Below are 17,110 nucleotides of genomic sequence, written 5' to 3'. Positions count from 1 at the left end.
AACAGCCGCCTGTTCCTTGATGTGAAGCTGTTCAGCCTGGAGAGCTTTTATGCGATTACTGATCGCTGTGTGAATCCTGTCTCGACTCTTGATGTCAATCTTTGCTCTGTTTGGTGCTGATTTTGCTCGCTTGCATCAATTTGAATCTGAATGATTCTTCTGAAAGCAGTGGGAGTGATGTTTTGTGCGACTGCGAGGAGGCGTGTTGCTCTGTTGAGCCCTAAGGAGGGATGAGTTTAATTCACAGTGAATCATAGCACCAATATCTAGGCATGATGTGACAGAATTTGAGTGATGTGAGTGGCACGTGAATTCCTGTGAATGCCAAAGCTCTGATATCTGAGATAATGGTGCTAAAAAATGTTCAGCTCAAAATTCAGTTACTCGTTGCTGTTTTCCCTATTCCCCAAGCAGCTATGTGCTGGGATTAAAAGCCAGAGGGAACCTTAAGGACTCTGCAAGCTGGACTCTTCCAGTGTCTCTGATCCTATCACGTAGAAATTCTGTGTGTTGGTTTGTTTGGTTGGCAGGCTGGTGTTGTCCAATAAACACTAAAGTTCAGCATTTCCTGCTAATTTTTTCTTTAAGTGGAGTTTTCTCCAGGTTTTGCAAAACTTTCAGCACAAAAAGTAGTAGTAGCAGTCCACGCTGAGACTCTGTCTTCATTTACACAATCTTAAAGCTGAGTTAATTTTAAGAAAAAATCCCTAATGGAGCTAATGACTAGGGAAATGCTGCCACTTTGGAGGAGAAAAACAGGTTCATAATCAAAAAGTAAAGATGGCTTTGAACATTTCACTACAGACCAATCTGTGGTGGATTTTGCTTTCACATTGAGGGATTTAAAACTGAAAGATACCAGAAAACCCCTGAAATTAAATAATAGTCTGTGTATAGAAATTTCACTACGGCCTTTTGCTGCTCTTGCAAAAAGTACGGTTGGCTCCTACCTGGCTTTATGTACAATGCTATTGCTCAGAGGAAATGCTGTCTCATGTAGGACTTAGAGAAAATGTTGGAACCAAAAAAGCTCTTTGCCTGTGACACATACTGATCTGTGCCCAAGGGTGAACAGATAAAGCAAATTAATCTCAAACCATGCTGTTTCAAGTGTTTCCTGCTGGATACATTAAAGTCTTTAAAAACATAAAATTTCTGGTGATATCCTGCATGTTCTTGTGTAATGACAAGTATTATTCAGCTCCCAGGCTAGGGAAACTACTGGAGCTGATGTTCATTGAGGAGTCTGTCCCAGGGATACCTGGCATGACTTGCTCTCAGATGCCCCTGGCATTAAGCACCCGATGGGGTGCTGGGATGAGATCCGAGCTGGGCTCAGCAATGCCAGTGGGAATCCTGGTCTGGCCTAGAAGCATCCCTATGCTCTGCAGTCTGGGGACAGTTTGCAAAATGGAGAATCTCTAAAAATTGAGAATTTCTGTACCAGGAGTGAGGGTTCCACTGAACACTTACCTGTTTTTCTGTACTTTATAATCCTCCTCTGAGCTGAATTAGAAAGTGATTGCCTGTAAAAATGGGGTTGGATTCTTTCTAAGTCTTTCTTTTTTAACAAACCTTTGGGAATGTGTTTTCTGATCATCTGGTGCTTTTTTATGTGAAACCTGTTACTAAAACTTGTTGATGTGGTATGGAGCCAAACAAATCTTCACACAGAATTGACTTTATAATGCTGAGCTTGAACTCAGCATTGGTTTCATGAAACCTTTTTTGGCTGGGCTTCACTGTGTAAGAAACACTTTTCTCTTTTCACCAAAAGCTGTTCCTTAACCTTTTGGTTTTATATAGATCTATTTATTTATATAGTTTTATATAGATCTATTTGGAAGTGGTTTCATGATGTGATGGTCTCACTCCAGCTTGTAGCTGACAAAAATTGACCGGCATCACAACATTTCAGTTGATGCTAATGGATGGAGTTGGCCAAATGAATAGGAAGGCCCACGTCTAAATGGGCAGAGAGGCTGATGTGCTGCCTACCCCTCCAGGTGACCCCTCTAGCTCAGGTAGTGGGAGCCCGACAGGGCAGTGTGGAGGAGTTTTCAGTGCTTCTGTCCATGCTGCATCTGCTCTGAGCACTTGAGCTTCCCTGGCTGTTAATCCAGTACTTTTCACAAGCATTAATTGCAGTTAAAAATAATTAAACAAATATTTACCTAATATCAGATCACAATCAGTTTATAAATATGCATATTTTAATCCATGATTGCTCAGGTTCTGTAATAATATTTATAGCCTTAAAGAGACCCTTCTTTTTCCAGAAGAACCGACTCCACATAAAACCAACAGCCCACCCTCTGGAGTTGCATACGCTCATGATGTCTTGGACTGTGGCCTCAAGCCATGCCCCCTGCCTTTTTCTAGCCTTTCTGCAGATCCCATGGGCAGATATGGACAGCCAGATAGCATAGGGACAACACCTACAAACCCTGCCAACGCTGCAGGGGCCTCTGCTCCAAGCCCTAGGATTGAAATTACTCCATATCCTGAACTGATTCATTCAGGGGGTCCCTACCGCAGCAGAGACACAGATGTTCTTTTGGTAGAACATCAGCCAAACTCAGCTACCGCTAGCCCGAGGGTTACCCTGCCTGTCCCTGGCTTTGAGGGCTACAGAGAACCACTGTGTTTGAGCCCAGCTAGTAGCGGCTCCTCTGCAAGTTTCATTTCAGAGACAAATTTATCTCCTTGCACATCACCATGTGTTTCACCAAATAATGGTCCTAGTGATGACCTTTGTCCGCAGTTTCAAAACATCCATACTCATTATTCTCCTAGAACCTCTCCAATAATGTCACCACGAACAAGCATCACGGAGGAAACCTGCTTGGGACAACATTCACCATCACCCCGTCCCAACTCAAGGTCTTCGTCACCAGGTGCAAAACGGAGGTACTCTTGCACTGAGCTCTACAATACTCAGCTGCCTTCCACTTCTCCACGACAGTCAAGGACCCCCTCTCCACAATCCTCTCCTCGCATCCCACTGAGGGAAGACAGCTCTTCAGTTACTTACACGCAGTTGCCCACCGCTTCTATTTCCATGGATGCTATGAACAGCCTCCCTACAGATCCTTCCTGTGGTGTTCCCACGAAAATTTGGAAAACCAGCCCTGACCCTTCGTCCATGCCTTCCCACAAAAACAGCATTCCATGTCACGTCTTTCAGACTGTTGACTTCCACGGGCCTTGTGAGCAGGAGGACAGGAGAAACTCAGCCCCAGAATCGATTTTGTTGGTTCCTCCATCCTGGACAAAACAACTGATGCCGGCAATCCCCATCTGCAGGTATGTAATGCTTCTTGTGGTTGGGTATTTTCTCATGGTATGACGCCCTATCTTGTGCATGAGGATCCCTAAGGAGTGTTCCCATGGGCCAGATCCTGCTGCAGAGCAAAGCTAAGTGCGTGGGGACAGCCCTGGTTCATGTGAGCCCAATCCCTCTGTGAGGTGAATGGTCTGGGTTTGGAAGAAACATCGCTGAAGTGTTTCATTGGTACCATGTCATGCAAAAAATTCATATCAGTTTGCCAAACCATTTGTATAAAGAGCAGATTCCAAACAGCCTTTGACAAAGGTTAAATGTTCTAATTCCATCCAGCTACTTTTAAAGAGAATGGTTCGGTTGCTTTTTTAAATTCAGCAAATGTCTTGCTTACAAATTTCCATCAAGGAGAAAAAATACTTCAAATATTTCCCAAGTCAGAATGGAGCATGCTGCTCCAAGTCAGACCGAACATTCATTCCACTCCAAGTGACTTGGTGGTTGTTAATTTATTTGTCATCTAACCAAAATCTCAGTCACTTGCATGTCTCTCATCAACTCCCTCTGTTACCTGGCACTGGCAGCACCGAGCAGCACACCAGTTTGGACCCTGTTTGTTGTGTGTCGGCCAGAACGGCAATTTCCAAATTTGTGACTCCACTTCGAGTCGCATCTGGGATCCTGTCAGCTGTGCCATTCCTCGTGTCAGCATGGTTTTCCCCATGCTGGGGTTACCCCGTGCTGCTCCAGACGTGGGAAACACAAATTGCAGGAGGAAGAAGGAGGAATCACATAGATTGTGATTTTCTGTGACTTGTTAGATCAGTCCTGGCAGCAGTTTATACTCACAAAGTTGGAGTTGGTTAAAATGCAGTGCAAGCTCAAATTGTGTTTGTTTTCAAACACATCTTTTTCATTGTTTTTTTGTGTTCATCTCATGTGGTAAGCTCTTGTGTATTTTGATAACAGGAGAACTATTATCAGGAAAGACTATTTCGCACTTTATTCTTCTGCATCTTATTAATTGTGAAAATCATACAGTGTTACTAACTTACACAACTGGCAAGTAATGGCAAATGGAGATAATTTTTCAATGTACACTACCCATGTTCAAAACTCAAGGCACTCATGGAAGTTAGGTAAAAGAGGGGGATCTCTGAAATAATGAAACTGCTACAGATATCTCTATTTAAGAACATGGATGTGTCATGCTTCTGCCAGGAGATGGGCCCACAGAAATTACTGTGTTTGTCCTGAATTCCATCTAGGTTTGTAATCAAGCATGAGCAGGACAGCATGCGGTCACTGAAATTAATAACAAACTCCCAAATGTGTCAGCAGGAGCAGCCCAGTGGGGTTCTTGGAGGACAAACAGCTCAGGGCTTTGGGAAATAAAGTGCTGAAAGGTTTCAGCTTATCTGGTCTCTCTCTGCCCAGTTTGCCCGTCCAGTCGCTCCCACCCCTCGAGTGGCCTCTCTCCAGCCAGTCTGGCTCCTATGAGCTGCGGATCGAAGTCCAGCCCAAGCCTCACCACCGCGCGCACTACGAGACGGAGGGGAGCCGAGGGGCAGTCAAGGCACCGACCGGAGGCCATCCCGTCGTCCAGGTAAGGGTCTGGAGATTACCTGCATGGAGAAAAAAATGGGGCTGGCCTTATTTTGGAACGTCTTGCTAGGGGCTTTTCCCCTGAAACAGGGGAGCTTGCGGTACTGCATGTGTTTGTAGTAGTAGGCGTGCATAAAATGTCTGAAGTGGAATGGTGATAAATTTCTAGAAGTTTGGAAAGTTGGTTTGGATTGGCTTGTGAAAGCTCAGAAACTGAGCAAAAGTATTTGCTATCTTTTCTGGGATAGATGTTAAAAGTCCTGTGACCCAGCTCTGTCATAAGGTGTCCAGTATTCCAGTGTCCCTGTATTCACCTGAACCCTTTTTATCTTGAGAACAGCCTCTTCTGTCCCTGCAGCAGGGAGGTGCTGTTGGTATTCCTGGCTGTATCAAACTTCAGCTCCTCTCCAGTCCATACAACCAAATTGTATGAGACTCATACAAGTTCCCTTGAAGTTTAAAGGAAGGCAAAGCTGCCCTCTGGCTGTAGGGCCTTCCCATTTAAATGTAGGTCAGAGAACTTGACCTGTGTGGGATCCAAGCACTCGGCACATCCATTTCAATCCTCTCCTGTTTTTATGTCACTTGCTGATGTTGTGTCCCACCTTGCATGCTGTTCTGCTCATCCTCTGTGGTAACGCTGCCTTCTTTTTGTCCTGGATGTGTGACACCAATAGGAAATTGCGCTAGCTGTAGCTGTCATGCGATAAGGAGGTAGGAGGGCAACAAATGATGTAGCAGTGGGGATGAGTTCAAGAAAAAGTTTGGCCTCTATAAGGCTGTGACTGCAGAGAGGATGTGTTTACTGACTGTAACTCTACAGAGAAAGGGTGAGTGAGTTTAAGCAGGAACTCCCTCCTGAATTGGGCTGATGTCAGTATAGAAACAAAATTTTATCTCTCTGAGGTATCACCTATACTGCTACTAGAAGTTCAGTTCTGGTTCTAGCTATGCTTGTGAGAAGGAAACTCTCGCTATTGAAATCAGTGAACAGAATGCAAGCTGACAGGCTGGAAGTGACAAAATTTGGCCCTCTGAGCTGATTCATTATTCTGCTGAAGAGGGTAAAGGGGCTTTTCCTTCACCATGCAAAGTCCTAGGTACAACAATGGCTGAGTAGCCTAACGGTAGCCCTTTGGGGCCACATCAGGTTTTTTACTCATTTCCTCCTAATTTCAGACAGTGCCATTCCGGAAGGAAAGCCAAGCTTTTGCCCAGGGTTGCAAGGTGTTAATGTGATATTGCTGGTAATATTGCTGGTAATGATGTATAGCAACTGTCTGGATCAGCTACAGCTTTCAATAAGCAAAGTCAGGGTGCATTCTACAGATGTTCCCATCACGCTCATGACTTTCTATGGGAAGCCTGAGACAGGAAAATGCTGAAGTTTATGCTCAGTTTTAAGCATGTGATCAATACCAGTAATTTCACTGGTTTGATTTGTGTTTAACTTCAAAGGTTAAATATTACCCTGCAGGCTCATCCCCTTTTAAAATCAAGCCATTAATTGTTAAATCAATGAATTTGTTTATTTCTGTTGAGCTGGACTTGCATATATGGACTGGATACTTGAGTAAAGGGTGCAGGATAATAAATAGTAATCACATTTGCCGTAACTTAATATATGCAATTTTTTTAGTCCATAAATCTGACAAACCCACCACAGTGTGTTGGGAACATGAACTGTGTGTCCAATCAGCACTTGTTCATTTCTCAGTTTGCTCACATATAATTTACCTTCCCAATATGTTCCTATCAACCGGATGTTTGTTACAGTGAATGAGTATCTTGTCACATGGGGAATTAAGTGTTTTGTTTCCTTCCTGTAATCAATGTCCATCAAAAAGGGATTTATATTTTCTGTTGGAGGTAGGAGCTGATATTCCTAGTTTTATCACAATTTGCCATCCAGCTTAAAGATCTTAAACCATAAATACAAAGATCCTTGTTAAAGTCTCCCAAGCAGATGTGCCTCTGCACATCTGTGCCTGCATGTGGGGGGAATATGGACAGTTTCTTTATGAAGGTTTATTATAAACCTGGAAGTATTTGTTGGATTTGTGTTCACTTTTACATAACAGAGATCATATGGGTACTATGAGCAATGAGATAGTTGCACCTGTATGGTTTATGACATCTGAAACTCATGAAGGCTAGTAAAATCCAAAGCTTTCATGTCATAAGTTATTTGGCTTCAAGCTTCTCTTCTTCTTTCCCCTCAGCGCATTTTAACTTTTGTGTTCCTGTCAGATTCCAACAGTACAGCAACAGACAAAATGAAACAGGAGAGATTTTTAAAGCTGAGGAAAGCGTGCTTGAGTTAGAGGCAACTGGTTGCAAGGAAACTGAATTACATTACTTTTCAACAAGTTGTATCTGTTTTCAGCCCCAGAGCAGGAATGGCAATGTTTACACAGGGATGACGGGGCTGCAGTTCTGCGGGCGGCAGACCTTACACTGGGGACTTGCTGCACTCTCAAAATGTCAGACATGAGCACACCAACCACCTTTTTTTTTGTTTTGGTTTGGTTTGTGTTTTTTGTTTGTTTAGTTTTCTTTTGAGCGCTAGGACCCCTCCATGCCAACTTTCTTGAATCCAGTGCTGCCTCTTAAGCATTTGGATTTAAACACTGAGAAGCCAAACTTGCCCCAAGTGTGAGAACCCCACCAAAGTGGTGGGATTTATACTGAGGCTGAACATCCCATTCATGTTGCAGTGTTTTACAGCCACTTCCAATAGACCGCTTGATTTGATTACCTTTTCTAAAACATAATGACTTAATTTTTTTCATGACTTTTCTGATTTCCCATTAAATTAACCCTTAATGTGACTATCCAGCTGAGCCTTCTGGAGGAAGAAATGTTGGCTACTTGTTCCAGTACGATGTTAGTCTGCAATATTTATTTTTTGAAAACTGCATTTTGCATGCAAGTTTCTTCTTTTGGGTGTGCTGAAGCTACAGACCAGCAGATCTCATATCCTCTAGGCCTTATCTTGTGGTTTATCTTTCTGATGCTGCTTCCTCTTTTTCACGTGTCTAGCCCCGAGAGTTTGTGCTCTGCACCAAGTTGTGCACTCCAAGTTTGGCAGGAGAAGTGTCTGATTAATCAAAATGTCTGGTTAGCTGGGCCATACGGAAGAGGCCATTTACTTTGTTTACCTGGGGAAGGAAGAAAGAAGCCATTCATCCCATGCAATGTTCACACCGTCTAACTTCAGAGACCTTCTAGAGACAAGGAGAAGTGTAGGCTTCCAGTTTAGGTGTTCTGAATTGCTCTTTGGGGGAAACTACAGTTTGCTATTAACTACAGAGAAGCTTGTATTTTAAAGATGTTAGTTGAATGCGAACATTTAGACATCTGGTGGACACACACTGGCACATCACTGAAAACAGCTTTGTCCTTGCTACTCGGGATTTCCTTTCTGAAGTTTGCACGCAGTTACCTTCTTGCAGGGCCATCCAGTTGCTGAAATAGCAGAGGGGGGTAGACATGATTGTTTTCCTTCCCAACTCCTTGTCATTGAAGTTGAGGATCAGCTGCTCACATCAAGACTCTGAAAGAGGCTGTTCACTAGGTAGAGGCTGCTTCTGCGTAAAGAGTTTATGGATGTGATAGGGATTGAGGTGGCAATGCAAAAACAAACCTAGCTCAGTCCCAGTTCACCCCGCAGTAGTGCTGCCTGCTCAGAGGAGTACAGTCTCCTTTGCATGCTTTTAGGCAAACATCTAGTAGGAAGTACATGGATATATTTGAATTCTGCTTGGGACAGGAGACATAAACTAGATAATTCCATGAGATTTCTCCCAGCATTATAGGTACTCCCACCTCTTTGAAGAAATCAAAATTTTGATGGTGTTGGCATTTCTTGCTGTCCTGTTTTCAAGAGGAAGCAGGGCATGTGGTAGCACTTGAGTAACCCTGGATGCTGGCATAGATGTGTTTCTACTGCACACAGGAAAATGTCACAGTAAAAACCTCTCTGTTTCAGGGAGACAGATGTTAGGTTCTTCAGTAAAGGTTCTCCTGTATTTGAACTGTTTAAGATGGTGTTGAAAAGGAAAGACCTTTTCAGTAGCAAAGGCTGGATATGAATGAACTTCACCCCATTGAGCAGAGCCTCTGGTCCCTTAAAAGCCATAGAAGTATTGTTTTAAATATATTTGGAAAGCTTGGTGGTTCTGTTTTTGTCCTGTTGCTTTGCATGGAAGCAGACTTTTTTCAAGATAGAAATTAGGTTTCACACAATAGTGAAATAGATATTTCAGGGAGTTCTAAGTGGAGCCCTTTTCCTTTCCCTTTCACTTGCCTTGAAGGAAGGACAAGTTTTAAAGGAAGATGAGCAGTTGATTTATGCAAATAATTGTGCACATCCTCTGGATCTGTACTTGCTTCGTTAGAAATGGTTGCATTTACATGTGTTGCAGTCCATGTGTATAAAAGGCACAGTTCCATTTCACATAATTATTTTCCCACATTCTGAAGTACTCAGGGTCCTTGCAGTTGATCAGTGCTGATAAATGTGTGATTTACTGCTGCATATAATTGAGAGCAGTGGCACAGGGCAGCAATTTCAGTTGTGTATCTGCCATGGCCTATAGAGATGCCAAGTATTTTGTTGATAATTTGAGAACTCAGCTAAGTCTTGGGGGTCAGAGAGGTAAATAAGATTTTTTTTATTAACCCTTTGTTTCTAATTTTTTCCCCCAAGTGCCTCTGTGTTTTGGACTTGTCTTGCTGTAAACAGTCTGTGGGGAAGCTGGTGTTTTACACAGCTCTTTGGCACAGCAATTTGTAGTAATTTTCTCAAAGAAGCATGCCTAACTCTGGTATTTTGTTTTTTTATTGCCATCTTAGCAAAGCCTTCCCTGATGTATTACTTCTCTAATTTATCTTTACAAAAGGCTCAAAGCCTTCTGAATGAAAACAAGCACAGAGGTAACGGGTAACTTATTTGCATCTCTCACTTACTCTCGCACTCTCGATGCATTATTAACTCACTTTTTCATCTACAAACCTGTCATTTTCCGCTGCTTGTGTCAGATAACTGAATCGATTCAGCACAACCAATTTGCAAAGCAGCCGAGCACGCTTGCCTCTCGGGCCCCCATTTCCAGAGGCACACAGCCTGGAGCAGCCAGCCGGCTGGGGCTGGGGCCTGCTCGGTGTTTGGGGAGAGCAGAGCCGGGCCCTTTGCAGTCAGCAGCCGTGGCCGAGTGGTGCTGGGGCCGTGCTCCCGCCTCGAAGTCGCATCGCAGCGGTTTGGGCGCTTCCCCAGGAAGTGGCAGCCCCACGCTTGGGCCCAGCTCCGCCGCAGGGCTCGGCGGCTTCATACACACACCCCATGCAGCTTTCTCCTGCCTCCTCTGGAGCCCTCGGCCCCTCTGGGCAGGACAGCAAGCTCCCTGCAAGCACTTCCACTGCTGTGAAGTCCTGGGGTCGGTGTTGAGTCAAACGTGACGGGTTAAGCTGAGCAACGAGGCCGAGAGACGGGAGGAGATCTGTCCTCCAGGTCAGAGCTTCGGGGGCACCTCCTTCCCCCACTTCCTCCTCAGAGCGGGGCGGGGAGAAATCTCAAGCGCTCTGAGGCTTCAGCCCCTGCCAATATCCTCAAATCACCCGGGAGCTGTATTTATTTAACAAGAGCCCTGCCAGCACAGATGTCTAGGACACCAGCGAGGTCCTCGGTCTCCTCTGTTCCTGGCACACGATGTCGGAGGCTGAGAGTTCCTCTGACGGAGGTTTGGGAGCAGTGACCTCCAGCAGGGCAGCAGTGGGCACGCTGGGCACAGGACAGCCCTCAGCTGTGGGGAAATGGATGTCCCCCGTGGGCCTCGTTTCAGAGGCCAAGCGTGGGGAGGTAATCCTGGTATGAGCTATCATCCCACTGCCATAATTACACCTCCATTATGGGCTTGATTGTAATGGTAAAAATAAAATGTGTTACCCAAATGTTGCACTTGGTACAGCATCCAAATATAGCCCAGGTCTACAAAGCAGCAGCGCTGGGAGAGGCAGCGCAGGGACCCGTCACAGCCAGTGCCGTGCCACGCGTGCTGGGCTCCTGCTTGCTTCTGGTCCTTCAGGCAGGGAGGCAGCAGGGAGGGTACGGAGGGGGGGTCCCGGTCAGCACAGCCCACCCCTCCTCCCCCCCGGGTTTTAACTTTTAAAACTGTGGTGCCTTTCATTGCCTCGCTCTCTCTTTATTATTATTGTTTATTATGAAAAAGAAGCTGTAATTGTGGAGTTGTTATTGGAACACACGGGAGCTGCTTTGCAATAGCAAATATATGTTCACTTTCCTTTTATATTTGAATTTTGCCGTATGTGTTTTCTTGTGGTTTCCAAGTCAAAGACGACTTTGTTTTCTAGGCTAGGCTTCCCATGGGGGCCTGAGTTGTAAGTGTGTGTGATTTCCAACATTCAACTAATTCTTTTGCTTATTAGTGAAACCAGAACCTTTGATGGAAACTCAAAACCAAATCACAGCTTGATATCGTAATTCACACTCTCACAAGCGGGGCTGGATTAGAGATGTGTTCCTGCTGAAATGAAAACTCGCCTGCCCAGATGATTTACTGCTGGGGACTCAGGGGTGGTTGGGTTTCTCTTTCTCTGCCCATCCTCCTGTTCAGTGAAGGGGAAGTCAGAGGTCCAGGATGAAGGGGGTGTTTGCACTTCCGTAGTGTTTGGCCTCTGCAAGCTGCCCTGGACATGTGCAGCTAAGCTGGCTCATGCTGTGCCATGTCTCTGCACTGATCCTGTTGCCTTTACTTCCTTTTTGTAGCGAGTGGGAGCCTGGTGCTGGCTCCTCGCTGCTTTTGAACCTTGCAGGGATTCTGCCCCCAACTCGAGAACAGCGTGTGACGAATTGTCTGCATGTATCATGCCTAATTAACCTGCAGGATTACCGGGCTTGTTTGCACAACTGTGGTGATTGATTGCATGTGCCTTTAGAGCTCTGAGCTGTTGGTTCGTGGGTACATTTACTGTGTTTACATGTGCTATTGCAGGGATCGATGTGCAGTCTGAAAGCGTAGACTTTGGTTTTAGGAATATCTGAGAAATTGTCTTTAAAACTAATATCCTGTCAAATGCACGGGGAGATGAGTCGGTACCCGGCACACTGTCCTGGTAGCGTAGCTGTACCTTTGGATCTGTCTATCTGAGGCTTCGCTGGAACCGCTGAGGAAATTAAATTACTACGTAGATCGGAAGTAGTGTAGGAAAACATGATTGAGTCTGAAAGTGGCTTTTGTTAAGATGTGGGACTGGACTAAATAATAGGGAATATTAAATGTGATACCTAATAAACAGAGATAAAAGGAAGAGCTGGCTCATATGCCTTCTCGATCATTAATGCAAGAGGAGAACTGCTGGACAACAGTAAGGATAATTAGCTGTAGGGAGAATTCACCTGGACTTAAGCTGCATCTTCTGTTGCTTGAAGTTGTTAAGCTGGGTCTGCGTGCCCCTGTGAGAGGGGTGCTGTCCCTCACAAAGAGGTGATGTGCTGAGCGACTGCAATTGGGGTGCAGAGATGCAGGTGACCAGAGAACCACATACCTCAAGGGAGCAGCTGGATCTTACCATGTGTCTTGTGTTAGAGATGACTGAATGGTTCTCATTGCAACTTTTTGTCTCAAAACGAAAATGGAGCCCAAGTCAAAATACACTGCTTTGATGGAAAGTAATTTTGGCAGAGGTGAGGGGAAGGCAAGTATACCAGCCAAGTCTGAGGAGGATGCCTGTGAGATGCAGGCAGCCTCAGTTATTCCTTGTCTGGATTAGGCAGATCCAAGAGTTAGGCTACTCTTTCATGTGTGCTTTAACTGACAGACTGCACATGCAGGAGTCAGTGTGCAGCAAACCAGAGGCTGAATTTGTGGCTGTTTGCCAGGAATGTGGACACGTACAGCAATAACGCCTACAGAACTCATCCTGTTCAGGGCGCGCTCAAGTATCTGCAGAAGTTGTTCATGCAGAGCAGCCAGCATCCTCTAAGCTCGCATCTGGGCACTCTGGGCAAGGGCTGTACCATGCAGCAAAGCCTCCAGTTCCCCTTTCCTTCTCTCAAGACCCATTCTTATTTAATAGAAAGTGCCTTGGTCCGAGCGAGGACCTGCATGTGGGTGTCTGTGTCTCGGGGGAGAGTCATGTCACTGGGCTTATGGCTTATGAGGGGAAGGGGCTGGACTCCTCCTGGAGCTTCTTGGTGACAATTTTCTAGGGTCTCTCTATTTCTTTCTGAAACAACTGTTGAAACCTTGAGGCTTCCAGCAGATTCCAAGATGCTCTTGCTGCTGCCTCTGTCCCATTTCTCCCCTTACCTTGGTTGCTCTCAAGCTTTACGCCACCTCTTGGTTGCACAGCCTGCTCTACCTGGGACTGTGTACTGTGCCAGGAAGGGCGAAATAACTGTGGGAGGGGAAGCTGCAGGGTTAGGTGACAGAAAAACATCTCTGCTTGCCACCTTCATTCTGCTCCAACCTGGTTGAGGCCGGTCCCCACCAAGCCTCCCGCAGCTGGCAGGGAATGCCGTGGCTAGCTGGTGGCAGAGCTCTGTGCTGGGAGGTGGCGATGCAATTCTGGTGAAATCAGCAAATTTGCACCCTCTGCTTTGCTTGTGGCAGAGTTCTTTCTTGCTCAGGGAAGTTGAAATCTTTTGTCTTGAGTGTGCGTGGAAGCTGACTAACTATGCAGGTGATTTTCTTAGTATGAAAAAAAAAATCATTTTCACCCAGATATAAAAATCTTACCTTCCCAGTCTCCATATCAGTGAGATGCAGTCAGATGGAGAGTGCCTATTTTTTTTTTTTTTTTTTTAACTTTAAGCCGTGAAAGTCAAAGCACCTTGAAAACAAGCAGCTCTTTGTAGACATAGGGAAATTGGGGTATAAAGAGGCAAAAGCTTGCCCATGTTGCAAAGTGTGGTCAGTGTCAAGACGATTGGGAACCAAAGCCTGCTTTGAGCCTTAATTGCTTTTTCCTGAGACCTGCCTTCTCTGCCCCAGGCTGCTGTTTTAACCCCTGGTGGAAGCAGAACGCCCAGTTAGGCACTGGGAGCCTGGTTGTCATTTACTGTAAGGAACAGCAGCGTAAATGAGATTCAGTCCTTGGAATTCTGTCAAAATTGTCACCAAAATAAGGAACATTTAAAATCAAATATAATAAAAACTCATCATTTAGCAGAATCAGATGTTCAAAGGATTATCTTCTGAGGCCTTTTTAGACTGCTTCAGTGAGGAGTAAAAAGAACCGAGGCAGGGATTTCCTTCTGGTTTGCGTTCTCTTGCTATGTCCCAAGTACATCAAATTGAACAAAAACATGTGACAAGTTTCAACTTTATTGCTCAATGTCAGCTCGAACGAAAGCAGGCAGGCAAGCCACTACATGCTGCAGTGTCTGGATGAGGTCTTTGTGTTAATTACTGACAGCTATTGATATGCCACTCTCCCCGAGACAATATAATTTTCCATCTCGGAGTGCTGTTGAATAAAGAGACCCCCCAAAAAATCCTTGAACTTGTTGCAGCCAAAAAGTATTAATGATAGGAATTAATGATCAAATCCAAAACACAGAGTTCCTTCCACCAGGAAACCGACTGAAGAGGCAACGCAGAAATGCTGTGGCAAGCAGGGGCTACTGAGACAAGCACATCTTCCTCCGCTCTGCTGCGGATTGTCCTACAATGCTTGCTGGCATGGAAAACAGCATTGGGGCTGATGAAGAGTCTGGGCAGGGGAATAATTTGTGGTGTCAAATCCCTTGAGGCACAGGCTTAGCTCTGCAGTCTGGCTGCTTCAGGAGGAAGGTGGGAGTTGGGAGTGGGGGCTCCTTCCTCCAGCAGCCGGCGCCGAGACCTCATGCTGCTCCTTGTGCGCCAAGGGGCGAGCCTGTAAGTGCTTTCTTATCTCCTCCTATACAGCAGGAAAAGGGAAGCAGTAGGAGGAAGCGATTTCTCACGCGGCTTTGTATTTGCTTCTAATTAAACGTTGCCAGTCGAGCTCTGTTTTCCCACTTTTCACCAACGGCTGATGACCATCTCTCTGAATCACCACGGCGTTATTTTCAAAGCTGACCACACACATGCACACCCCATTCAGAGGGAAGCTGAAATGACTTCCATGGGGAGATAGCAAGTAATATGCAGCAGTTAATAGACCAAGCATCTTGTTACGGTGAGGCGAAACAAGCAGGAGAGCTGATTAGTTTCAAGCAAATAAAAACACCAAGGCTAGTGAATTCATTCCCATATTTTATACTCTCCTTTTGGCAGTAGCTTGTGTTGTCTAGACAGGAAGATGTGCACAATCAGCTTTAAAGATGCAGCTTTATACCCCACAGGGGAAAAAGACCTCAATTCCTGACAAGCAAAGCTCTGCTGGGTTGGATGGGAAACAAATTATTCCATTCTGTTCTCGAAGGCGATCAGAGTCTGTAGCACACAGACTGCATCACACAGGTTCTCACTGGGGCTCTCCAAAGGTGCATTTAAGACTTGCAGATGCTCCTGCTGTTGTCTCACAAAGTCCATCTCTGTTTGCATGCAGAGCAGATACCTAGCTTGCAGGTGTGCAACACTGAGCTAGAAATTCTCAAGAAAATTTGGCTCTGAAACCTGTCAATTAAAAAGGGAAATGCAGAAACTAGCAATAATAGCAGAAAACAAGGTTGTACAGCTGGTGAGGGGTGTTAGCACAATCAGTGCTCACGGTAGAAAGGGGTTGGTAACCCCTGCAGTGAAGCAGAGCATGGCAGGGACGGGACCTCTGATTTCTCACTGTGCTAATCCCCTGTGGGGCCTGGCAAATCACTGCATCTCTGTGCCTTGGCTTCCCCATTTAAGAATACTTCTCCTCGTCTGCTCTTCCTATCTCTTGCTAATAATGCAATTCTCTATAGACTACAGTAATATTTAAATTCAAGTGCATATGTCCAAGATTCAAAGATCTAAATTCCAAAGGTTTTACTAAGTTCCCTCTTTATGTGTGTATGTTGTATGGTGACCACCTACAGAATCTTAAGGAATTCACCCTTCTTTTTGACTCTGCTGTCAATTTATCACTCGATTACCAGAAAAAATAGCTAAGCAGTGTTGCAGACTTTGCTTCTGCAAAGAGATTTGCTATTTACACAGTACTGCAAAGGTGAACCAGTGTTTTTAAATCCCCACAGCCAGACATTGTGCAAACTGCAGCTGCGGGGTTTGTGTCATCTGAACACTGGAACAGGGATTGATTTAGACTTGATTTTTCAAACTTGCTCAGTAAGTGGTTATGTATGTGGGGCCGGGCTCTCGGTTTGTAAGAAGACGTGCGTTTAGAAATAGTTCAGAAAAAAAAAAAGGCATTCTAATGCACGTGGTCTGAGTGGTGGTCTTAATGGCTGTGGTTCCATGTACCATCACAGGAATTGTGTTTGGGTGGGTAACTGGACTGCCCACACAGCAGCTAATGGCATATCTGCTCATGTTTTGCATGCAGAATTGCATATGTGCCGTTCTGAAAACGGCAGTTGACTACCCCCTCTCCCAAATTTGACTGTTATTGATCCATGGATGAAGTGTAGAATGAATGAGTTTTGTTTATGCAGAGGTGAGCTGATGATTCTGATCATGCCACAAATTTCCATTTTGTTTAGAAACCCAATCATAGCAGCAAACAGAACAAGAAAAGTCTCCTTGTTTTCTGAATGATGTTATTTGTTTATCTGCCAAAGTGCTTTGCATTTCCTCAGGTCACAGACCAGCCCATGTCTGGCTATGTTAATATTATAAGAGTTATGCAAAAGTAAAGTTTAAGAAAAATCTTTCAACTGAAAGAAATAGGATCTTAAAATCCCAAAATAGAGTATGGAAAGGTACACATCATGTCTGGCTTCTCTTTCCCCTTGTGGCAAATGTGACTCAAAGGTGTTGGTTTTTTTCCAGCTCGATCTGTATACAGTTTGGGGGAGTTTTATTGTGAATAGCTCACCTTATAATACACAAAATTATTTCCTTCCAGAGTTCTCTATTCATAAATCTTTCTTGATTCTCACTCTCTCAAAACTGAAATCCAGATGATTTTTTTTTTTTTTTTCTTCATTGAAACAAGCGAGAAAGATGGTAAGAAAGCACCTTGGCACAGTGCTGGTCCTCTGCTCTTGTCTCTGGTGAATCTCCCACATCGCCTGAGTGAGCAGCCAAGTGTTGGGTGCTCCCCTTGGGCAGTTGCAGC

At 44.9% G+C, this 17,110-nt stretch overlaps 1 protein-coding gene across 9 annotated transcripts in view; it reads left to right on the top strand.

Annotated features, from left to right (window-relative positions):
• The window catches only part of NFATC2 (nuclear factor of activated T cells 2), a 108,392-nt gene that overhangs the window by 24,039 nt on the left and 67,243 nt on the right, over positions 1–17,110 (top strand). For 5 of the 9 annotated variants that reach the window (XM_072026601.1, XM_072026600.1, XM_072026599.1 and 2 more), the window contains exons 2-3: positions 2,280–3,306; positions 4,721–4,889. In XM_072026601.1, coding sequence (XP_071882702.1) covers positions 2,399–3,306; positions 4,721–4,889 — 1,077 coding nt within the window. In that variant the 5' untranslated portion in view covers positions 2,280–2,398. The remainder of the gene's footprint in view (positions 1–2,279; positions 3,307–4,720; positions 4,890–17,110) is intronic. The other 4 variants (XM_072026603.1, XM_072026605.1, XM_072026604.1 and 1 more) reach the window with 2 other exon arrangements.

This window comes from Anas platyrhynchos, chromosome 21 (genome assembly GCF_047663525.1).
Source record: "Anas platyrhynchos isolate ZD024472 breed Pekin duck chromosome 21, IASCAAS_PekinDuck_T2T, whole genome shotgun sequence".
In the NCBI taxonomy this organism is placed as follows: Eukaryota; Metazoa; Chordata; class Aves; order Anseriformes; family Anatidae; genus Anas; species Anas platyrhynchos.
The sequence above is the reverse complement of the archived record's forward strand: the minus strand, read 5'-3'. Positions and strand labels throughout refer to the sequence as shown.